Source organism: Eptatretus burgeri, chromosome 6 (assembly GCF_056783735.1).
Source record: "Eptatretus burgeri isolate ZD-2024b chromosome 6, Ebu_testis_v1, whole genome shotgun sequence".
NCBI classification, from domain to species: Eukaryota; Metazoa; Chordata; class Myxini; order Myxiniformes; family Myxinidae; genus Eptatretus; species Eptatretus burgeri.
In genome coordinates this window covers 87349127-87373947 of record NC_140966.1, presented here as the reverse complement: position 1 = coordinate 87373947, position 24821 = coordinate 87349127, and the positions used below count along the sequence as shown (strand labels likewise).

General features: G+C 44.3%; 1 protein-coding gene across 5 annotated transcripts in view; it reads left to right on the top strand.

Moving 5' to 3' along the window:
* LOC147025269 (interleukin-6 receptor subunit beta-like) overlaps positions 1–24432 on the top strand; it is a 46969-nt gene extending 22537 nt beyond the window's left edge. For all 5 annotated transcript variants that reach the window (XM_085886088.1, XM_085886091.1, XM_085886089.1 and 2 more), the window contains 11 exons: positions 710–876; positions 16460–16613; positions 17430–17512; positions 18160–18379; positions 19413–19607; positions 19905–20006; positions 21005–21151; positions 21589–21723; positions 22000–22096; positions 23202–23277; positions 23397–24432. In XM_085886088.1, the coding sequence (XP_085742214.1) occupies positions 710–876; positions 16460–16613; positions 17430–17512; positions 18160–18379; positions 19413–19607; positions 19905–20006; positions 21005–21151; positions 21589–21723; positions 22000–22096; positions 23202–23277; positions 23397–23864 (1844 nt within the window). In that variant the 3' untranslated portion in view covers positions 23865–24432. The remainder of the gene's footprint in view (positions 1–709; positions 877–16459; positions 16614–17429; positions 17513–18159; positions 18380–19412; positions 19608–19904; positions 20007–21004; positions 21152–21588; positions 21724–21999; positions 22097–23201; positions 23278–23396) is intronic.
* Positions 24433–24821: the final 389 nt, after the last annotated feature.

Sequence of the window (24821 nt, the reverse complement as noted above, 5' to 3'; positions counted from 1 at the left end):
GGCTATTGGGTACAATCCTGGACGGGTCGCCACTCCGACACAGTATACCAGCATGCTGGCACTCGTTTTGCCGACCTCGGAAGGATGACAGGCAGAGTCAACCCCACCTGGTATTAATTCAACAGCTGAGCAGGATTTGAACTCAGGATCCTAGGATTCAAAGCCCTCCTCCCTAACCATTAAGCCAACACCAGGCATAAAACTAAATAACTGAAAAATATGCAAACTGATTTTCAGTTCTTTGGATATCACAGTATCTTGCAAAGATGGATGTTAAATAAGGATTCACAGTATAAAATGTCTTTGTCCAAAGCTCAATGGAGTGCTGCCCTCCCTTTTGGGAGAGGAGTTAAACCGGCTCAGATGGGAAAGTTGTGTTCCATTGACCGATAGATAAAAACCTTGTATGCTGTGGGTAGTTAAGATTTACTTTGCGAGGGCTTCATCACGAGACAGCAACAGAGTGACAGCAGTGGATCAGAATTTGAGAAGACAAGCAATAACATTTAAGGCCACCAGCAAGACCTTCGACACACTTGGTCTCGTTACATTCATTGCCATTTATTTGCCAACATTCACCCATTAACTCCCTATTTTCAGATTATTATTTTTTGTCTCCACCTGAAAAGTTTTTTTTTTTTAATTCCTTCTCATGCATTGTCTGACCACTCACTCTACATCTCCTTTTTTTGTTTCCTCTCTCCTAAAGTGATTCCACCTGCCCCAACAATCACCAACGTCCTATCAGATCCAAGGAATTCTGACCAGTTAACTGTATTATGGAATACCTTCTTGTTTTCTGATAAAGACTGGTTCCGAGATGAAAAGCTTGACATTGAGTTGTGGTACCGTCAGCAAGGAGGATCATGGATTGAGGTCTGTGGATTTACACAAGTGTATATGTCTTCCAAGTGTGTATGTTCATTGACTTATTGATGATCAAAGTCATAATCACCTTAAAAGTATTGATTATATTATAATAATTTTGTCATGTGGAAAAATGAATATTAAGATAGGAAAATCAGGTGTGTGTGTGTGTGTGTGTGTGTGTGTGTGTGTGTGTGTGTGTGTGTGTGTGTGTGTGTGTGTGTGTGTGTGTGTGTGTGTGTGTGTGTGTGTGTGTGTGTGTGTGTGTTGTACATACATACGCACGCACAAGTTGGGTCATCCTATAAGGTAGGGTTATTCCCTCCACCACCGAAGGTGAATGGAGGTTATATTTTCACCTCTGTCTATCTGTTTATTAGCGGGGCATCTCAAAAAGTTGTGGAATGATTTCGACGAAATTTGGTGGACAGGCTGGTGTGTGACGAGGACAAATTCATCAGATTTTAGTGAAGATCTGGATCGAGATCCGATAATTTTTAACGTGATTCTTCGTCGAGAGATCGGACTAAAAACGATTTATAGCAGAATATCTCGAAAAACTATCAACACATTATGATAAAACTTGGTGTATGAGTTGCGTAGATGACAAGAACAAGCTGATTCGATTTTGGTGTGCAACAAGGATGAATAGTCTGGATGCAGATCCAGCCTATCAGTGGGATACAAAACGTAAACTGTTCAGCCTGGCAGAGGTATGCATTCTATCGAGTGTTGTTCTAGTTTAGACTTTCTTGTTGGATAATTTAAAGTCACAAATAAGCAAAGCCATATGAATCTATGAACACAGTGGAAATGAGGACAGCACACCAACGGCAAGGTAAAGGGACACAACAAAGGAGTGGTTTGACGAAGAATTGGTGAGAGGAATAAATAACTAAAAAGAAACATCTGAGCCCAGAAATGAACATTTTACACCTGTACCAAAAAAGAACTCGAGAGTGCAACACGACAATGATGAGCTAAATGGCTTACTCATTTCCTTGATTAAGGGCTTACACAATCTTACGACTATTCAGTCGAGTCCCTCGGAGACAAAGGACCCTTTGTATATTAATTTTCATTCTGCAGAAAGAAAATAGGTGTTGAAATGCAATAGCTTTAATTCCTGACAGAGCATTGACCTTCAAATGTGAAGGTGCATCTCTGTCTCTCTACCCACCGGAGAGGACATACAAAATATGATGCTAAGTCACACAAAGTGCTGTTATTTCCTGTTTTAACTTCAACTTGATTAAGAAATGAAAGATTTTATTGTGATGCTGAACTATCTGCATGTGAAAATGATGAGATCGACAAAAAATTTCATGGAAATTGGCCCAGGGGGTTGGAATTGCATATATATATATATATATATATATATATATATATATATATATATATATATATATATATATATATATATATATATATATATATATATATTGTTGCGGATTCGCGCCCGCCGGCGTGCGGACGGCCATGTACCTCGAATCGCGGCACGTCGCCCACCGGACGGACAATCCCGTCGTGACCCTCTCGGACTAACGCCGGGAACCAGTCACGGGTGGACCTTTCGGCCTCACCATGATCGTGCCAACCAGCCCCCCGCGTGGGATAGGGTTGCTCTCCAAATTCGACCTACCTAAGTACCCACACGGAGGGTAGACCGGGCGATCGCACCTCGCCGCAGGTCGACTTCGGACACGGGCCACTTTAAGCGACCCGTTCCGTACTATCGGGATAACCGAGCGGTGTTATCGTCGGCCTCGACGGTTCGATTAATTATCGGGCGTTTTAGCCCACGACCAACCCTTTACGTGAAGTAAGATGGAGATTCAATAAAGGAAAAGACGAAGCGAAACGGGAAAACAGTTCAACATGAAGCACATTTATTTCGCGATGAACGGAAAGCACACATATACAATTACACCAAAAGCAAATGTAAAAGGAGAAGAAACACAATATTACACAAAAAGCAAATATAAAAGAGAAACACAATGCAGATCTATTACCGACTACGCGAGCACACGGCAACACTTACACAGTTTTACTTCACAGACGGCGCCGACAACACATATACCCAAAGCAAAAGAAAAGGACCACCCTCAAGGATGAGGCGGGCCTGGGGCCGAGACCGCGTCGGGCCTACCCGTCTGATGATGAGCCGCAAAGTGGCGGTTGCGCCCCAACTCCGCGGGCCTCGTGGACAGTGTCTGGGGTGGGACCTCGAAACCTCGAAATGGGGGTGGGAAAGGGGCCCCCTTCTCGCACTATCTCAGCGCGGGGGGAAACAGGAGGGGGTTGTTGATGCTCGGGGGAAGGAGGATATAACCCTGTCTCGGGTCCCGCGCCGAGCGTCTCCACCTCGACCTCGGTCGCGCCGTCGGCCTCTCCCTCCGCAGCTCCCCGACTCCGACACGAGCACCCCCTCGACCGCCTTCGCCGCCGCCACCTCTCCACAGCTCCGTCCAATCGCCCTCTCCGTCTCCTCTCTTGACTCGTCCCAACTCTTCGCTGGCTCCGCGAACTCCCAACTGCCTTGACTGACGAACGCGGCCCCTTATATTCCCCGTGGCTTCGCCCCTTCACCTTCGACCCTTTACCTCCGATCCTTCACCTCTAACTGGCTCCCCATTGGACCGAGGAAAAGTGGGCGTGAATGCTTTTCGATCCATGAATTTGCATATAGCGACCTCACTCCAACGTACCTGGAGGCGGGGCCAAATCGCCCCACGCTCACCGATAGGATGGAACAGAAGTGGGCGTGAGTCGTTTTTGATCTGTTTTCTTCGGAAAGTCTGTGATGTTTCTACACACGCTGCTCGGTGCGCGCCCTGCACGAGTCCAGTATCGGTGCCCACAAGTGGCGCAAGAATGGTGGTGATGCGATGGTGGCGAGTTGTGACGGTAAAGGTCGTGGCTGTTGTTGTGAAGCGGCATTGTGGTTGGTGGTTGTTGTGTGATGACTGTTGAGACGTGGTTGGTGGTGGTAGTAATGGCGGCTGGTCCAAAATAAAGATAGGAAAAGAAAAACGGCTATCCTGAAGGGTCGCAGCCCGAGTGAATGACATTTATTCCCTCTAAACAACGGGTTTGGGCCTAACTACACATATACTTACAGAGATATCTCACCTAAGGGAGCTGAATCGTGGTTTGCGAATTCCGTCAACCACAACAATATATATATATATATATATATATATATATATATATATATATATATATATAAATATATAAATATACACATATATACATACAGAGAAATATATACAAACACTGCATACAAATAGAAACTGTCGTGTCCAGGGGGTTTTACCTCTACCTGGACAGATGGTCAAGCTTCTCCCTTTGAAGGCCTACAGCCGAGACTCGGAGATTAATGCGAGTGCGCGAAGGGGGGGGGTGCAATGGAGGAGGGGTGGAGGAGCACAGCATGGGGGTGGAGTTCTACTCGAACCCCACTACAAGTTCAAGGATACTTCTTAAAAGGAACACATTTAATGAAAATAGACGAATATTTACAAAGGACAATAATGCAAAAGGTAATGATAATAATAATGGAGCAAATAAATCCCACAGTCGAGGCACCTCTTCACACAGATTCAAATACAGACAAAATAAAACAAAATAAAAAGAAAACCCTTCCTTTTGAGTATTCTTGTACTTAGCTTGGCCCAGAGCTGGTCTTTGTGGAACTTGGAATCGAGGAGCTTTTATACGCACATACAGACGCACGCAACAAAATGGCGCCTTGTTGCCTCTCCCGCAGCGGGACAAATACACGCCAGGCAATCCGCGAATGGCACTCCCCACCAAGGCTCAGAGACCCAGTGCAACGGCTTCTTGCGCCGATCGTCCTCACTGACCCAACCAAGAGCCAAAGGCCAGCGTCTTGCATCACCATGTGAGCCAAATCCCCTCAACACAAATACAAGAATTGTGCCATCCTCCTCGGATGTGCGCTCACTCTCAATGCTCTCCTCTCCAAAAAAAAAGAAAATGCGCAACCAACCCTTCCTCTTCGATCACCCTCTCCATCCTCTGCCTCCGGGGTACAGCCTGCTCGCATGAAACCCGAGAAGGCGGGGCTTCTGCCTGCTCGGTGAGCTTCTGATGTTGGCCCATCAATCATCAGCCTCGGGGGCGTGACTTCGCCCGCTGTCACCCTTGGAAGCGGGGCTTCTGCCTGCTCAGCACGTTTGCTTGTTTCTCCTCATGGTTTTTGTTACAAAGACATAGGGAAAAGTCACAGGGGGCAATTACATCCTGGGGAACTTATTCTTTCTCCCGAGCGAATTAACACCGCATCACCCCCTCGTGTGGTGACACGTAATACTTAAGCTCACAGGTTCCCTACTTAGTTACATCAAGATACCTCCCACATGTCCATGGACCAAGCAACTCTACACAATGCTATATTCCCTATTAAATTCCTCCATCTATCCCCACAACTGTAACAATACATATACTGTCTACAGATATTAGGCCATCAGCTGCCTCATTCTATCATCACTATAAATAGAGTTTTTTGGTACCCAACTGAGAATTGGATGATTTTCTTTACTGTTCTCAATTCAGAGGTGTAGATTTTGAAAATTGATGTTGTCAGTTTCAGACTTTAGTACAAAGGGGTGAAAGTTGATGTTAAAGATCGAGTAGCTCTGCAGAATTGAGGAATATGATAAGCCACCTGCATTCACATTAAACACCAAAAACAGAGAAGAAAAAAGTTCAGAGATGAAGTATATGTACTTTATTCCTCAGTGATGAAAAAATGAGTTCTTGATCATTGAATATATTTCTTAAAGATACCATTTCAGTCAAATCGGTCATATGTCAACATGGGGTTCTAATGAATTTGCATATAATGATAATTATTCCAAATATATTTTTACAGTAATAGATGGATCAAAATGTAATGCTGAATAACTTGATCATGGATCTTACAAATATGCATGTATCTGACCAGTAGACACTGATACTTAATGCTTGCACCAAGTCATCACAATCACTCGGATCCTTTATCAATGGCGGTTCCATTATGGTGGTTTTTGTGTTGGTACAATCCTCACAGCCACATATTTTGGTGTATGAAAGACTGCTTGAACGACGTGAACACTGGTTAGTCTCGCATTTGTTTTTTCCTGCAGCCAAAGTGTACTATTTTTTTTAATCAACCAAGAGGAGGCAGGACTTGATTTTGAGTTATCATGTCCATCCACTTGATTTTGAGTTCTCTCCATCCACAATCCATCCATGATTGTGTGGACTGGATGTGTCAATACATTATTTCAGAGCTCAGCAGCATTTTGCTGCTTGGTAATTAGCCATCTGAGAATGGAGTTGTAAAGCATCAGATGTTGGAAGCAAACTTTGCTCTCACAGAGATTTCACCCAGAATAACTTGTAATGTGCTTCATCGACGATTACGACACACTGCCCAAAAAGGGAACAAACAAATTCCTCGATGCCATGGGCTTGAGTAGATTTGTTTTTTAGTTAATTCCAAGCTGAGACAATAGTTCCTGGAACTTGGACATCACCACACATGAGGTGAAAGCCTTCTTTTCTCCCTTTTCCATTAAAGGCACTTGTTGAATCTCAGCCTGTAAATGCATGCAATCTGATGAGAGCCTCGCAGAGCTGCTGCCCATCACCCTGGCAAGCTTGCTGATTTGAGGTAGTTGTGTCTTCTGTGTGGGCCTGTTTCAACTTGTAATACCGCTGGAATATTCAAGGCGTGGGACAAGGCCAGGACGGCGATATCTGCGTCAGGACTCTGCATTAGGACATTGTCGAATCGTTAGCAGCATGTTTACAGTGTGGAAATAGTCGTGTGTGCCTTCTCGTGGTCACATCGCAATTCTTCACACTCCACTGTGGCAACAATATCACTCTCAACCTTGATACAGTGACGAGTCTCCCCATGAGTTACAAACAGCCCAACATTTTCAAGCTGGGATGGTGATGCTTCCGAACAGCACTCGTTATAGTACATCGGATCACATGTATATGGTTCCATCTATCCATCCATCCATCAGGACCAAACTCTGTGCAGAGCGTTGGTGCTGCCTAAGCAGTCTCCTTGATTATTGGACACAATCCTGGACGGGTCACCACCCCGACACAGTATACCAGCAAGCTGGCACTCATTTTGCCAACCTAGGAAGGATGACAGGCAGTCAACCCCACCTGGTATTGATTCAACAGCCAAGTGGGATTTGAACTCAGGATTCTAGGATCCAAAGCCCACTACCCTAACCTTTAAGCCAACACCAGGTATATGTATATAGTTAATGATTATAAACCAGTATAAAAGCCCGTCAAAAATGACGCGTTGGAGTGATTTGCCCCTGTTGGACTTTGTCCGAAACAAGACCTTATGGATTAAAGATTTGGTCTCAATTTTCGTGTGCGTGCATGTGTCCGCAAACAACCATATCTCAGACTTGTACGGACCGATTTTATTCGTTCTTGACGCAAAGGCAACACATGATGGTATACATATGCACATTATTTTTGTTTTGCTATGCGAACAAAGATGACCAACGGGTGGCCATTTTAGTTGTAAAAAAACAAAACAAACAACCCGGTATTGAACACGTCCTCAACCATTTCTCGGACATGCATGGTCCAATTTTATTCAAACGTGGCATAGTACACAATGGCATACACTTGCACCTGACTTTGTTTTGCGATCTGATCAAAGATGGCCGACTGGTGGACTGGTGACCATTGTAGTTGTAAATAAATATGGGGTAGCTCTTTAACTCCATGCAGCAAAATGACTAAAATAGGCTATGACATTTCATGTATTTTTTTAATTTTTTCCTCTTTTTCAAAATACTAGCAAATATCACCCGTTGCTTCGCTAACTGGAATACTAAAAGGGGGAGAGGGAGAGAGGGGGTGGGGGAGAGTGAGGAGGTGGAGGGGGAAAGAGAGAGGAGTCAGGGTGGAGGGAGGGGGAAAGAGAGGATGGAGGGGGAGCAAGGAGGGAGGGAGAGTAAGGAAGGTTGGGGGAAGGGATGGTAGCATGAGTAGGGGTGGGGGAAGAGCAGGCAGCATGAGGTGAGAGGAAGGGAAGGCAGACATGCGATGGAGTGTGAATTACGGTTCACACTGTCTCAACATAATGATTCTGCCTGGAATAACAGTGAAAATGGAAACAAAATAATGTCTGAAATCCATTTTCGACTGTTCATACTATAAATACCGCCCAAAGACAAACACTGCCCGGGCATGTCCAGAGATAAACACCATATGGAAACAAACATCACCTGGACATGGCCAAAACAAACACTGCTCAGAGATATCGCCTGGAGACAAACTCCATCTGGAGACAAACACCGCTTGGACACACAGAGGGAGAGGGAGAGGGAGAGGGAGAGGGAGAGGGAGAGGGAGAGGGAGAGGGAGAGGGAGAGGGAGAGAGAGAGAGAGGTGTGGGAGGGTATTGTATTGTATTGGGAGGGTGCAGAGTGAACATGAGACAGAGGGGTGGGGGAGGAACGTTAGCAGAGAGAAAATGTTATGTGCGCGCGCACGCGCGCACACACACACACACACACACACACACACACACACACACACACACACACACACACACACACACACACACACACACACACACACACACACACACACACACACACACCCTTTACAGATCCAAATCTACCCATATGTACCTCGACCTTGAAGCAACAGCCGACTGTACATCCCGATCGGGACATGAACTGCACTGTTATCGACTGTCGGGTGCTCAGCAAGCGGCTTAAGCACTCAAGCAAGCACTCCAATTAAATCGTTGATAAGGAACGGCTGGCTTGGCAAGTGATAGCAAGCTGATTGGTAATACAACCCCTCTTTCATCAATGGACTAACCCATGTGCATGGTGAAATGTTGCGGTTTTTAAAATCGGAGCACCTGTCCCGAGGATGAAAGGAAACTAACCCAGTAGTGCTGAAAAGAACAAGCTCAACAGGCCCGCAGCCAGGGCTCAGTATTAAGGGGGGCATATGAACTGGATGGGGGGGGGCACAATTATTATATTTAATATTTTTGATAACCCGGTATACTATTGTATTCATGCAGCATTGACACATCTATACCGAGGTTGCGGTCGCATACGAACCAAATTGATCTCAGCTAGATTTAATATGTTCCGATGTTTTTGGCCTAAAATTACTCGAATGCAGGAGAGCCGCAACAAACTGGCACATTCACAATGCAAATATTCAATGATTAGACTGGCACATTCACAATACAGATAATTCAATGATTAAACAATTGCTACCAATTCAGGTGCACTCTCCAAGGTGTTGTGAAGAATTGGCATTAGAAAATTAATATACCAGAGATACAATAACTAAATGGGGGAGGTTGGCACCAGAATCAGTGCACTTTGAAATAAGATACAGTCGGCTATGACCTGCGATCATCACGTTAAACTATCAACAGCAAATACGACCAGCCTGAAGATACCACAAGGTCCGCATTTAAAGCAGTCAATTACACAGAGGTAAGGTTATGCACAAAGCACTAGATATGGGATATGCAAAGCACCAAACACAACATTTAACTTAAACATCAGAAGTACAAAGCAGCCGACCACGGCGGGTGCTGACCACAACCACACTGCAACCACAACCACACACGCATCACCAGCAGTCACACACACAATCTGAACTCCTCGTATAGTTTTTATACCACTGTACTCGCTGTCAGAAGAGCTGCAGGCGACGCGTCTCAGTGTGGAATCTTCTGAGGACCTTCTCCTTCCATTCATTCAGGCATTTACGTGTGAGGTCTCTCTCGAAGGCCAGCCGTACCAGGTGTGCCTTGCGTGCATGGCGCATGGGCCGTCGATGGTCAGTGAAGACATTCCTCAATGTTGAGAATGAGTTTTCACACATGGCAGTGGACGCACCAAATGTTAGTCCAAGTCTCATAGCAGTCACTACACTTGGCATGGCTTCCAGCGTTTTGTGGTATGTCGAGAGGAGTTTTTGTGTTGTCCATCTCTCGTTTGGCTGCTTTTCTGTCTGTGAGCGAATAAACTGCTTTGCAACCACACACTCTGTTTCACTGATGGTTGACTTTGTTAATGTCATGATGTGCTGGAGAAAGTGGGGATCCAAAAACGTGCCATTTTCGGGATTCAAGGCAGCGAGTGAACGGGCGAGTTGTGTGTTGTGCTCACTGAAGCGCTGAGCGATCTCACCAAGCACAGTGTCAATTGCGCTGTAAAAAACCCTCTGCAGTTCTGTCTTGTCATTGTCGCTGTTTTGTCCTGTCGTCTCCAAAACTACAAACTGTTCCAAGTTCTTATGCATTGTGCGTCTCCGTTTTGGTGGTGCAGGTGTAGAAGTGCGAGCATTGTTGGCCTTGTTCCACAGATCAGTGAACTCATCCTCAGAGCAGAGTTTCTTCACGCACTCTGTAGCACTCGCCACCAGTTCCAACCCCGTAAGCAAGTCCATGTCCTCTGCCTGCAAGAGTCTGTTAGGGCCATCTAACAACATCAGCAGTTTTTGTACAAAGATAGCAATGAACATGAAGGCAGGCCCAGAGACTTCCCACAAAAGCCCAATAGCCTCCATCCTCATCTCTGCACCGTAGGCGCGCTCTGCATCAATCTCCGACAGTAAGGATGTGATATCCTCAAAAGACCCTATGATCACAGACACGGTGGCTAAATGTCCCGTCCACCTTTGATCAAGAAGTCGTTTTAACCGCTCACCTTTATACTGTGCAGCAACAGTGGGCTTTCTGAAGAATTTGTACAGGCAACAACAAACCTCGAGGAAATCAGTGACAGCTTTCTCTGCTGCCAGTGCGTGGATAACTACCAGATGGAGTTGGTGATTTCAGCAGTGCACATAGGGGATTTCTCTTTCCAATATCTCTTGCAACAACTTTTGCACCCCACTGTGCTTCCCAGCCATTACCGAAGCCCCATCGTACACCTGACTTAATATTTTTGACGTGTCAAGTCCTGTTTTTGTCAGCTCTGCAATTATTAGGTCTGTCAATGTTTTTGCATCTCCAGCGTCGGCTGTAGCTATTGTGAGTAGACGCTCTGTTGCTTCATTTGATGCCGATACAAAGCGAATGATGATTGATATGTTCTCACATTCAGTGGGGTCCCTCGTCCCATACACCTTGATGGTAAACCACGATGTGCCTACTTCTTCCACGATGGCATCCGTCACATTACTCAATGTGCAGATCAGTTCATTCTGCATTTCTGGACAAGTATAGCTTGCGTTTCGTGGGATATGCTTTGTTATTTCGGCGAGCTCGGTGTCTTTTTTTGAGTGTGCAGTTTAAAAGCGAGAGGAAGAGCCCACTGTGCCCATCTGACATATCTTCAAAATTATCAAGGCTCCCTCTGAAAGGTATCTGATTTTCTGCGAGAAATCCCACATCTATAAGAGCGGACACATAGTACCGGTTTCTATTTAGCCGGTCAGCATTGAGGAGTGTGGAAATCTCCTCACCACAATCGATGCGCCTCTCATTCTCCTTCCACCTCAAAACACAAGATAAATGTTCCTTTGAAGTTGCGTGTTTGTGAAACCCCCTGTCTTTCTCAATGGCATGTTTCCAATTCCAGTAGCCTCGCACTGTGAAAGTAGAGTCCACTGGGCCACGTGCGGTGTTAAACTTCCTACATGGATAGCAGAATGCTGCATCTGTCTGCACATTGTATTCCAGCCATTCATTAGTCTGGTACCACGAGGACACAAACGAGCGACTCTTGTTCTCAAACAGATGGCCAGGGTACCGCTGGAGAACAACTTGATTCGGTCTCTCACTTCCAAGATCATCGGGAAGCGGCTTGACAGTCTCACCCGATCCCGAGGCCGCCGCCGAGCGTGGAAACTCGGCTGTCTGCGCTGGGGCTACAGCCGCAGGGCTGACGTTGCTGGCTTGGCCAGGTTGGCTAGCTTCTGTCGGTATTCCATCGACATGATCGTCTTTTCCTCCTCCTCCTCCTCCTCCTCCTCCTCCTCCAACTCCTCCTCCTCCAACTCCTCCCACAACATGTCTTTCATCATCTTCTTTATTTTCGTCGCTTGCATTTTTTCCTTTTCTGAGCCATTTTCGTTTATCCATCATCCACGTCTTTTTCTCCTGCTGCGAGCTCGTGCTCTGTGATTCCTCCCTCGTGACTCGCGAGATTTGACGGTTGACGGTTTTATTTATTAAATGATCCATCCATCAAAAACAGGTTTTATCTGCATCATTTCAAATGTAAGCATGATTGCAAACACACATATTTTTAATTTTTATTCTAAAATTACTTTTGTAAGATGGAGGGTTGATGGGTTGTGAAGGTCACGTGGTGCACGTGGTGCACGTGCACTTCATCTTTAATCATGTAAATTTATGTCTTTTCCTTCATCATATTATGACTATATTACATTTATACCTAACTTACAACCAATCAGGTAACCTGCTCAATAGGGTCTCCATATCGAACACGCTGATTGGCTATTCCTTAAAACTAAATGATCCACGATATATATAACCACCCACAACATCGACGTTCGACACGAGGTCTTGGCTGCTGGCGTTGGTGCTTGCGTTATTATCTTTTATCTTGTGGTCTCGGACTGTATTGTCTTGCCAATTGCTTTTGGAGATGCGCTGGGAAGCGCACACTTATCTCTTGATTCTTATTCAAAGAAGGATATTATTAAAGAACAGTTTATCCAAGAAGGCCTTATTATTCACCATGTTGAACATCTGGAATAAGGGTTTTAGTTCACACAGGTGAACTCTTAAACAGCAAGTTCACAGTGGGCGCTCGTCCTTAAACACTAAGTTGTTCACAGAGTACAACAGGGCATAAATGGGTGGCATACAAGTGGGGGGGCACCATATGCGCCATGGGGGGCATTGCACCCAAATGCCCCCCCCCCAGCGACGGGCCTGAAGCTCAACAACTTGGGAAAAGGGTTAAAACTGTAGTGTCCGAGGTGCAGTGAGACACGGGACGTGAGAGTGTAGTAGTAACTCGGCTTCATTGCGTGCTCGGATGTGCACTACTCAGAGCCTCTAGCGGCGCATAAAGATAAATGAACCCCTAACCATGTGACTATTATCATAAGCACTCCATGCCCCTCAGCATTCCACGCCCCTCAGCACTCCATGCCCCTCAGCACTCCTGCCCATACACCACACTCCTCCCTGCTAAAATTATAATTATAAAATGACAATTATAATTATAAAATAAGTATAAACGACAAAATTATACCAATCAAAAATCATTGGCACTATGACACAAAAAGCAACTAGTGACAAAATGACACTAATCATCCAAAATCCTCCAAGTACCGTGTCACTTGATCCGCCCTGGGCGGACAGCGCCACCAGACGGCCCAGGCTTATACGCCTGCCTGCTAGGTCGAGGTGACACCCCAGACGAACCTCCCCCTGCACCATCAAACGCCCCCGGCCAACAAGCTTGCTCGTCTCCCTCGGACAGGACTGAATCAGGTAAACACCCTGAGTCCGCTAGCCCCGTGGGTAAGGATGGCACGTGTGGCCTTGGCGAGATCAGAGGTGGGGGAGACGCTGAACAGCGAACAAGCCTTTGTTCCACATGCCGCTTCCACACCTCTCCATCATCAATCTGAACCAGGCAATTTGCCGGTTCCATTACCCGCTGTCCCACATCAAAAACGCGCACCAGCGTCGGGCGCAACATTGCCCCAACCACCGACCCTCCAGGTCGCAGAAAAACCAGTCTCGACTGTACTCCACGTCCATACAAACGAATGACAGGAACATCATCGGTGGTTAGATGTATAGTATTTCCATATGGCAGCAAACCTACATCAATCACTGCCTGCACAGATGCAAACTCCCCTTCACGCAAAGCACGTTTCCACATTTCAACAAACGATTCTGCCTGCTCGTTCGTGACAGGATGACACAACACTTTGACACACGATTCTGTCTGCTCGTGTGTGGCAGGATGACACAACATCTCAACAAACGATTCTGGTGCGTCAGGATGACAAAACATTTTAACAAACCATTTAAGGTGTCGAATACCGTTGCAATGCACAAGATCATTAAACACATCTGCGAGGAACTGCGGATCGTTACCAGACACCAGCATCTCGGGTATTCCTTTATTATAAACGATCGTCCTCAGCTTCTCGACAGCAATGCCCACCGATGTACCCTGCAAAACCACCCGCTCCCGCCATTTAGAGAACGCATTGATCACAATCAAACACATTCTGCCTTTAACAGGACCAACAGAATCCACATGGACTCACTGCTCGGCCCTGCCCGCAAACGGCCACAGTCCTGATGCATCCGCGGTGACAGGTTGCTGCGATGCTGCAAGAATACAACACAAAACGATAATGAAATAACAAAACAGGCTGCGCACACGACTTTCGGGGTAAACTATGCCGAGGTGACTCGCAAGCAGCTTCTCGTCTGAACGTCGAGGAGGAGAACGTCGTCTGAACTTCGGGGGAATCACCGTTGTCATTCCCCACATTGAAGGCAGCTCGCTCCAATTTCCCGCTGAAACCGCCTGAACGACACGGGCGCGCACTGGATCACGAGCCGATTCCACTGCGACCTGCTTGGCGATGACCGGCCCGCCCTGGACCTGGCTCAGTGCAAACACATCAACCTAGTCGGCTGACTCAGACGAAGTCGGACCCTCCGCGCAAGGCAAGCGCGAGAGACCGTCGCAGTCGGCATGCTTCCCGTAGCCCTCCACGCAAGGCAAGCGTGAGGGACCGTCGCAGTCGGCATGCTTCCCGTGGCCCTCCGCACAAGGCAAGCGCGAGGGACCGTCACAGTCGGCATGCTCCCCGTGGCCCTCCGCACAAGGCAAACATGAGAACTGGCCGTCGCAGTTGGCATGCTTCCCGTTGCTCCGGAACTGTATATCGTAGTTGTAGGAAGCAAGGAACAGACACCAACTCTGCATCCGCATGGCCCCTGCCCCCAGCACCTCGCACTCGGGCTTCAAGGGAGGCACCCCTCCCTCCTTCCTCAAAAGCTTTGCCTGCACACCTTCGAGCTGTCCAAGCTCGTTGCAAAACAAATCTTGATGCTTTCGAAGAATCTCCTCCGACTGATTCTCTAATCGGCTCGGCGCGGGTTGCCCAAGGTGAAAGGCTGGCACCATCCAGTCTCGCCTGGTGCTAGTCAGCCAGTCTTGGCCCAGGAGCGCCAGCCCCCTCCCCCGCACCACATGTAACGGAAGCGTGGCAACCTGGCCTTGGTAGACCACCGACACTTCTCAGGGGCCCCACTAAGCCATTATTCTGTTTTGCATGGAACCCCCAAATGATTCATGCCCCCTCTGCTCACAGGCAGAGACTGCTGTTGAGCCATCTACAGAGAGTGAGGAGTGTATGGTATAGCAAACACCAGAGACAAACTTCACCCCAGGGGTTACAATTTTTTGGAATAGACAGTTTTTGGAGTTCACCTTTAAAATAAGCCTTGTATCATATTTTGGGTTGCTTGAAGACAATGCAGGTTTTGCAGAGCAACGTAAGATTTCCTTCATGCTGGTTTCCTTAACAAGTCCACAATTCAAGCTGGTTTGAAGCAACTGATTCACCACATGCCTCTTTGTATCAAGACCAAGTTGATGAGTATTGTAGCTAGCTGTGTATTTGTATTAAAGTGATTCAATGAAAGAAATATTTTAAAAGTTATTTAGACAAAATTATTTTCAGAACTTATCTTCCCATTGATAATTTTCAGGAGTACATTAAGCTCTCCCTTCTCAAAAAAAAATCCTCATCCGATGCACAGATATATCTCTATCTCTATCTCTATCTCTATTTCTATCTCTATCTCTATCTCTATCTCTATCTCTATCTCTATCTCTATCTCTATCTCTATCTCTATCTCTCTCTCTCTCTCTCTCTCTCTCTCTCTCTCTCTCTCTCTCTCTCTCTCTCTCTCTCTCTCTCTCTCTCTCTCTCTCTCTCTCTCTCTCTCTCTCTCTCTCTCTCTCTCTCTCTCTCATATCTGTAACTCTTCATGCATCGCTCTGTGTGCACCCCTCAACAGGAAAAAGGGTTTTGCAATTGTGCGTGCGTGCGCACTGCATACGCGTCCAGGGCATCCCTCTTTTCGAATTTGAGCTTTTGTCATCAAATTGTCAACAAACCTTTACTGAAAATACAAATTCATCATTGGGTCAAAGGGAAAAGTCACAGTGAATAGAAATAGGTCTTATCAGCCTATACGTCATCGTGCTGTGTGATGTGGCCGTTTTTGTTTTGTTTTTTAAATCGCTTCCATGTTTCTTTATTTATTTAGCATTTGAACTTCATTGTGTCTGTCCAGGCCATAACTTTATTTTACCATCTGAGCTTTTCTTATCAAGTTTTCCACAAGCCTTTAATTTGAGAATATGGAGAACACAGATTCATAAAATTTACCTATTTTGTTTGTTTTGTTTTTTTTCGCTGTTTTCGTCGAGTTTAGTTTGAGTACAGAGTGGACTTTGACGGGCTTTGTATTTTTTGGTGCTTTCTCGTTTGTTTTTTTGGAAACAATCGTGCTGTGTGGTGTTTTTTGTCTTTTCAGGTCAAAGACGTCCAAGATAATGGTGTTTGCTCCTTGTATGGTTTGACGGCTAACTCAGCGTATTCCATTCGTTTGCGATCGCGACCTCTCCATTCCATCTGGGGTCATTGGAGTCAATGGAGCGAAGAGTTTGAAAGGCTTACTTCTGAAGCTCGTATGCTATTGGAATTGTGATTATTCGATGTGATTATTGAAATGATTCTTATTTTTATTGATTTTTTTAATTTTATTTCTCTTGTCATTCGTACTTATCTATACACGATTACAAAAACATATTGGGACAGTGAAGAAAGATGCTTGGTTATTAATTAGACGACCATAATTTCAATTTCCAGTTCCAGTTTGGGTCCCCCTCTTGATAACAAGATCTCAAAACCAATTACTAACATTACGTATCAAACGTTTGGGTACAAATGTTTCTTAAAAGATGACGATTTACAATAATACCCCTTCTTTATTCCACCAAAATTTGGTGGAAGTGTTCATGATAGTTTCTGTAATTTTGATCTTAATATCTCGTTTCTTTTTATCATCCCTTCTGCATCATTCTTATCCTCAAACTCCTGTTATCTTTGGATGGAATAAACAACGTTTATTGATGTATCCTAACTACCGAGGGAAGAAAGGTAGAGCTTTGGTGATTTTCACCTTCAGCTTCCCAAGGCAGCTAGCGTACTTCGATCAACGTTGTGTTCATTCCATTCATTGTTCGACCTATTTGCTAACAAACTGACTCTAGCCTTCACGAAGAATAATTTTCCACCCTATTATCCTTGCCTTTTATCCCATGTTGAACACTAATACTTTTCATTCTTACAGGGGTGCACTTTTAAAGTTTTACCATCATGGAACATTGTTATATTGTATTTGTTACTTTTTAAATTTTTTACACCTTTCAAATGCACCAACCGTACTTCTCAAAATGCTCCTAAAAAACCCTCCCTTATCTCCTCCACATCTCCTTTACAAGCTCCTCTCACAGCTCCTGATCTCTGGCGCATGTTCGGTCGAGCTGATTCATATGGGGGCAGAAATATAACAATTCTTTGGAAGGTAATTTCAGTATTACACCGACAAGGTTATTACAGTTCCTCAAAGCATAACGATTTGGTTTAAAAGTAATGAACCAAACACCCAAATGCACATATTACTGTGTGGGCACATATCTGTGAAACACATCTGTCATCATAGAATATTACAAATCACTTGTCTTGTGATTGTAGAATACTGTCTAAAGAGGAATATTCCAATTTTGTTGCAAGACATTAAGTGGAACTGGGGCAGTGGAGTCTCCATGAATGATCTCCCATTGCAACTCGGATGTTTTTTTGCTCGTATTACTTGGCTGAGGCCGAATTAAGCGAGGTCGAGCCTGTTTATTCCTGCTTCGTGAAACATTGTACCCAGGCCTGTATATACTGTTTTTTTGGAATGTCGGCCGCATTCTCCATCCAATCATCACGTAACTGTATGAAGCTTTTTAAATTTGATTTTCATTTATTTGATTTAAATTTGATTTTCATTTATATTTTGCAATGCCACTTCCAAATTCATCTTTAGTTTAATTAGTCAGAGTAAATATTCTACTTCAAGTGTGCAGTTTTCCCTTTAGCCCTACCTTTTAGCCAGACACAAACGCCAATTTCTGAACCTTGTCATTGCCGGCTGCAACTTCTTCTCATTCTTCGTTTCCTCTCCAGCCTCCAGCTCGAGACAAAACTCGAGGCCTCGTCCTGGGATATATGTTGAAATGGAATGATGGAGTTGAGAGAGTTAAGAATTTCACGAGTGAGAGAAGAAAGCACACAATAATGGTGCATGATCGTGGAGCTCCAACCATCGTGAACATAACCACCTGGAACTCTGCTGGATTTTCTCCCAAAGCATCGTTGAAGCTAAGAAAACCTCAACCTTTTTCGGGTACTTCCTTGCTGAAAACTGTTTTCTTAACCCAAAGTACTGCTGGAATGTAACTGTGACTTAATTTCATTTAGAATTACTTTTTCTTTTCCAAAAGCATTCCATTGTCATCGAGTTTAACCAGAGTTGTAAGGCAAGGACTTGTTAGTTAGTTCGGGAAATAGTTTGTCTGTAAAGACAGTAGAGACGACATTGTGGTGGATGGGGTTATTTAAACACTGTTGGTGAGCAAACACTTAACCGAGGACCTTCAATGGAAATGAAAACTTATTTCAAATACAAGAAAGCAAACTGCAAAATAGTACAGGTGAAGACCGAGATACAGAGGAAGTCCTTCAAACCGAGATGTCCCCTTATGCAACATCAGAGCATCTCGTTATCATGACTGGTACAAAAGCTGTTGATTTTGAAATGTGCAATCTTCTTCATCAAGAACTACTGTATCTTGTCAAGAAAACACCCCTCATCAAACTCCCTTGTCATTCTTCTTTGATCCACATAATATGTGAAGGGATTTTTCACACAACCTGCCACAAAGATAACGATGATTTAACATCCTCATTTTAAATAAATAAATAAATAACTCCTGTCCGATGTCTGGCCCAAGCTGAGCAAATATTAGCCAATGTTTCCTTCCCTTTTTCTTCTTCCTGAAAAGATCATTGCAACATTGCATGTGTCACTTGAAACGATCAGGAAAATAGCTGTTGCACACAAGTCATGCACATGGAGATGTGGAACAAATCACGCACATACATATCGACAAAGACACTGGACAACGCTCGCTACAGTTGATTTCAGACAAGCACGTGGCGTAACTTCAAGGGGCACTCTGGGTAACGGTGATACCATCTTGCGATGTTGCTTTTCTCTGCAGTAAATTGTGGCAATTCAGGAGAAATCCCCCTTCTTCCCCTTGCTGGGATGCCAACCTGTGGGGAAATCCTGGCTTATCGCTTCATGGGCAAAGATTTCAGATGGGAATGTTAAAAGGCCGACTGATCATTTGGGTTCTTCCTTTTATCCATTTCAGGTGTGTCGAGCTTCCAAGTGAAGAGTCCTGGAGATTTGGGAGATCATGTGATTTCACTAACTTGGGAAACTCTTGGCCAACCATCATACCATCCTTCACGTTTTGTGGTGGCATGGTCAGAATCATGTGATGGATCCTCTGCTGATTTTCACTGGCTTTTGGTGCCAGGCTCACAAACACATGTCAACATCACTGGTATATTACATTTGACGCTGTTTGTGTTGTGTTTGTTTGTTATGGCATGAATAGTTTCTGAAACTTATAGCCGTTTGAATTTTGCACATTTATAATCATTGATGATTGAAACTACTTTATGAACTTTGAGCAAATGGTATTCACAATCTGCATGTCTGTTGGGCATATTTTGTCGATCCAGTCTTATAAATGAAGTCACAGGTATTCTGGCTCATTTATGGTTTCTCCTTGAGATCGGGCAAACGGTTTCCTTTGCATGGGTATTTGTCATTTCAACATTTGTTTGATGTTGCGCAGATGGAATTGAACCACTGACTTGCTACAATGTATCACTTCACCCCTTATATGAGAACCTTGAAGGACTTCCCTCTTCTTTACTGGCATACTCTCGTGAAGATGGTCAGTTCACCTGCCTGCATACTTTCCTATCCATATAAATTGGCTGAGTATTTGCTCATGTTTGTACTTACCATTACACCTCCGCCACTGAAGGTGAAAGAGGTTGTTTTCACCCCCCTCTATTTGTTTCTTTGTCTGTCTGTCTGTGTGCACGATATCTCAAAAAGTTGTGGACGGATCCGGATGAAATTTGGTGGGCATGTTGGGTGTGTGAAAAAAGACGAACTGATTAGATTTTGTTGAAGATCCGGATCCGGATCCGACTACTAGAATTTTTAAAGTGATTCTTCACCATTGAGAGATGGGGCCAAAAACGATATATCGAATGATATTTCAAAAATGTATTGGGCCCGATATGTTCTCGTGGATCAGGCATTGTGTGGCAGAGGTGTGCGCTCCACCGAGTGCCCTTCTAGTTATCACTGCATCTTTGCATGTGTACACTTTATTGTCTGTATACAGCGCTGGAGGATATATTTATTTATTTGGCATGAGGGCTGTGTAATTTGAATGTACCTGTACTTGTTTTCCATTTTTACAAGTATCAATGCTCATCACACTTGCCTCAAGGCTGTCTTGCTGGGGTTTGAATCTCGGCCCAGCTATGAACTGTTATCCCAGTGTTCAACAGGTGGGGTGATTCATCAATGTGTGCACCATCCCTTGGCTGGACGTTTAACTTTGCATCCCATCTTCTGACATTAGTTGGTGGACGTTAAAGATCCCACGGTGTCCTTCGCGAATAGTAGGCGAGCTTTTGCCGAGACTATGAGCAAAATACAAATTCCTACCCTTATTTGAGTCGAACGTCGGGTGTGGCCAGCCGGTTTGTGAAAGACCTGGTCCAAGATCACGAATCGCATCAATTTAACACCCTCGTGTCTTTCGAGTCACAGTGATTCATGTATTACATTGTATGTAACTTGCTCGTGGTGTTAATGAATTTATGTGGAATTTCGATTTTTACGTGATGCAATACGTACTTCAATCTGTTCCAGTTCCTGAAGTTCCTCCAAGGGAATTAAAGGTTAATCAAAGCAAACACACAGCCTCGTTGAGCTGGATCCCACCACCCATATCTGCCCGCCGAGGTCTAATTCTGCATTATAAAATCTCATGGAGCAGTGAGAGAGGACAGAAAAACTGTGAGCAATTCAACCATTCATTTTCATTCTTCATACTGCATGTTGTTCTTTGAGTTTGCACTATTGATTCCTCCCTCCGTAGAAGAGTAAAAGGGGCCATTTATGTGCACATGGCAGGGTAATTTTGGAAAGAATGATGGGGGTGCATGAAGGGAGGAGGGGGTGTGTGGATGCTGAGAGAGGGAGAGAGAGAGAGAGAGAGAGAGAGAGAGAGAGAGAGAGAGAGAGAGAGAGAGAGAGAGAGAGAGAGAGAGAGAGAGAGAGAGAGAGAGAGAGAGAGAGAGAGAATAAATTTGGGAGGAGCGAAGAATAAGGGGAGGGAGGAGGATTGTAGGAGGTGTAAAGGAAGGATGAGTTAAAAATTCTGCCATACTTACATCTGTTGCATCGATGATCTTGAAATGCTTGAAAGCTAAACATATTTTTATACATTGCAGATGCCAACACAACTAAGACAAGTTACGAGCTGCAGAATTTGAAGCCCTCCACACGTTACATGGTAGAAGTTTCAGCTGTAACACGAAAGGGAGCCAGCAGGCCTTCAATGTACGACTTTGATACCTCCACTTTTGGTAAGGTTCCTGTTTTCAAAAAAACTTTAAAAAGACTTGTGACACATTTATTCATCCTAAACAACTCAGTATCATAAATAGACTTGTTCAGTCAAGTTCCAGGTTAATTGGTTTGCAGTGAATTAGTCACCATCCATGACCAATTCATTTTGACAAAATATTATGGTATTTTACATCATCTTGACCAACCAAATTTGCTGCTCGATCCAAGTGTTCGACAGATGTGAGTGCATCGTTTTACCAACTTTAACAACATCTTTATCTTCTTCATCTCAGATCCAGGAGAAGTGGAAATCATCATTGTGTCCATCTGTTTCTGTCTCCTCTTCTTCATCATCTTCCTTGTGTACGTGCAAATGAACTTAAAACGCAGGTATTGCCAAACAGAAAATGCACGTCATCTGCTCGTTTTTTTTTTTTCCGACTGCCTCTTGGTGCCAGACTGTGCCTTTTTAACACTTTTGTATTGTCCTCCTCCAACTTTCATATGCAGCACAAGGTTGCAAGTTAGCGTCATTGGCTGAGGGTGCGGCTGTGCCACTGATGCAATGCCCTCTGTAGGTTAGGGCAGGAATTTGGAATTTGTCCATGGTTCTGGTGACACCGTGGGGTCTTTAACGTACACTAACTAAATGCCAGCAGACGGAATGCTCGTTTAATGTCCATCCGAAGGACGGCACACCTATTGATGAACCACCCTGCCTGTGAAACACCGGGATGACAGTTTATAGCTGGGTCGGGATTCAAACTCAGGCTAGACATCCGAGAGGCGAGTGTGCATACCTCAACGCAGTCCGATCAGACCACTCAGTGATTTATGGATGTTGACCACTTCACACATCAGGTTTAATCACTCATTCAGACACCAAATTCAGCGTGCCTTCAACAGGTACATTTTCTCCTGAGATATTGACAGGCCCACCGATGCAGTCTATTTGTCATGTTACCGGTACCAGCCAATAAGGTCTCTCTGCCTGTGCATCCACATCCCCAGTCATCTAATGAATAACTCACTTGTCTTCAAAGCATCATATGCCATAGATGTAATGTGCAGGTATCGCTCGCATTGTCTGACGAGAGACCATTTCCTCCCACACATGGACGAAGCTTATTTATGACGTAAACATGATCATTTCTGCAACGCTATCCTCACAATGTGCTAGCCCACACCCACTTGGAGATAGCCACATCACCATTCAGGTTTAACCAGAATCCGAATTTGTCTCCTCAGTTAATGATTTCACATTGTAAAGGTACGGTATCCACTTACATGTTCACCAAACCATTCCTGCCAGCCCTGCATTTGTCTTTTTTATATACATGCTACCATGGTGATTGTCTGCTTGTCTTCGTTCACATTTTGTTTTTATCAACTGTTTTTATTACATTTATTTTACTGATGATGACTTAAGTTTGATATGATAGCATACTGCACAGGTTATCAATTTTCACTTTCAATCTTTCCGATTTTGTTTCAGGTTTCGTGAAGCATTCTGGCCCAAGGTTCCAGATCCAAATCACAGCAAGGTACTTCGAGGATTTGACTTGATGAAGGTGGGTTCCTGCAGTTCCCTAATATTTTTATACAGGCATCGTTTTCCCATCATTATTCCACCTTTCTTATCCAACCTTATGGAATGTAAAACTGATTTTCCTCCCACTCCCTTTTTCAGTTGTGCAGTTCTGAACCAAGCAGTCCTTTAAGCCAGACAACACTCATCTTTCCAAATATTGACAGAGAACCTCAACCATCTGCCATTATTGAAAATGCCAACCTCATCCCATGCTTGCCACAATTTAAAAATGGAAATCCTGGATTTGTACCTGTCTCATCAGATTTTTACCCTGGAATGATGAGTGTGTCTCCAGAGCTGCCACTTCCATCATATTCACACATGGTCTATGCTAATCAGGATATTCAGCAATCGGATGAATTACAAAGGTCCTACAAGAACCTTGGCCCACACCTTGACACCCTGAGCTGGGGAGGAGAGATATGGAGCTATAAGGATGAGGGGAAAATGGGTGCCAATGATATTTTGGTTTGGTTCAGCAGAGATGAGGTGTGGAGGATTGCAAGTAATGTACTGTCTGGATGCAAGACACAAGATGCAACTGAAGAAGGGTACATGCCCCAGTAAAAGGCTGTGTCCTTATTTTTAAAATGCAACCTGTAATATCTTGGGACAGTTGATCAATTTGTGTTGTTGTTCTTCTTTTTTTAACTTGTACATATTTTTGTGAGGCATTCCACAATCTGGTTGTGAAATTAAACCTCCACAAAGAGAGCAGAAAAGGATCACAAATTATCTCGGTACGCTGCCCTGTCCATAGGTGTGGAGATAAAGGTCCAAGAGAAAGTAGCTCGTGACATCTGTGAGGTTTTCTCGATGACTTCACAATGAAAAAAAAAAAATGTAATTATGCAGAGTTATGTTGTTACGAAGAAGAATATTTGGCCAAACATACTTCAGGGTATTGAAGATTTGTTGCAAACAGTGACGTTTTGTGAGTGGCACGAATAGGAGGTGATGGAATAAAGAATGGGAAGATGGTATGGCATCTTCTCCATGTCTATTATCAATATTCTAGCGACAGCTTTTTTATGTTAAAACTTTGTTGTTGTTTGTTGTTGTTGTTTCCTGTGTGACAAGGTACTGCCACGGCCAGTGCTTTAGTTTGCTTAATAAAAGCATCTTAAACAAAAAATCTAATTGATTTGTTCTTCTCATCTACCAAACTCATCCACCCAGTTTCGTCATAACCTGTCCTGAGATGTTTAAAATACAGGGTGTCCAAAAAGACCTGGACAACTTTCATTGTTAATATATTTAGTACCACAAATTATACAACGCTACCCCTTTATTTTATATGATTCAGAAACTCAAAAGTTTTCATTATTTTCAGGTCTGATGGTTAAATGTAAAAGAACATAGTGACTCCACCGGAGAAAGCTCAGTGTGTCGAATGGTTCATTGAGACGAGATCCGGCACGCAAGTTCAACTTAATTGCCGTACAACGTATGGAAGGAATCTGCCATCACGGATGAGTATCAGAGTGGTACAAGAGGTTGAAGGAGACTGGAAGTGTCAAACAG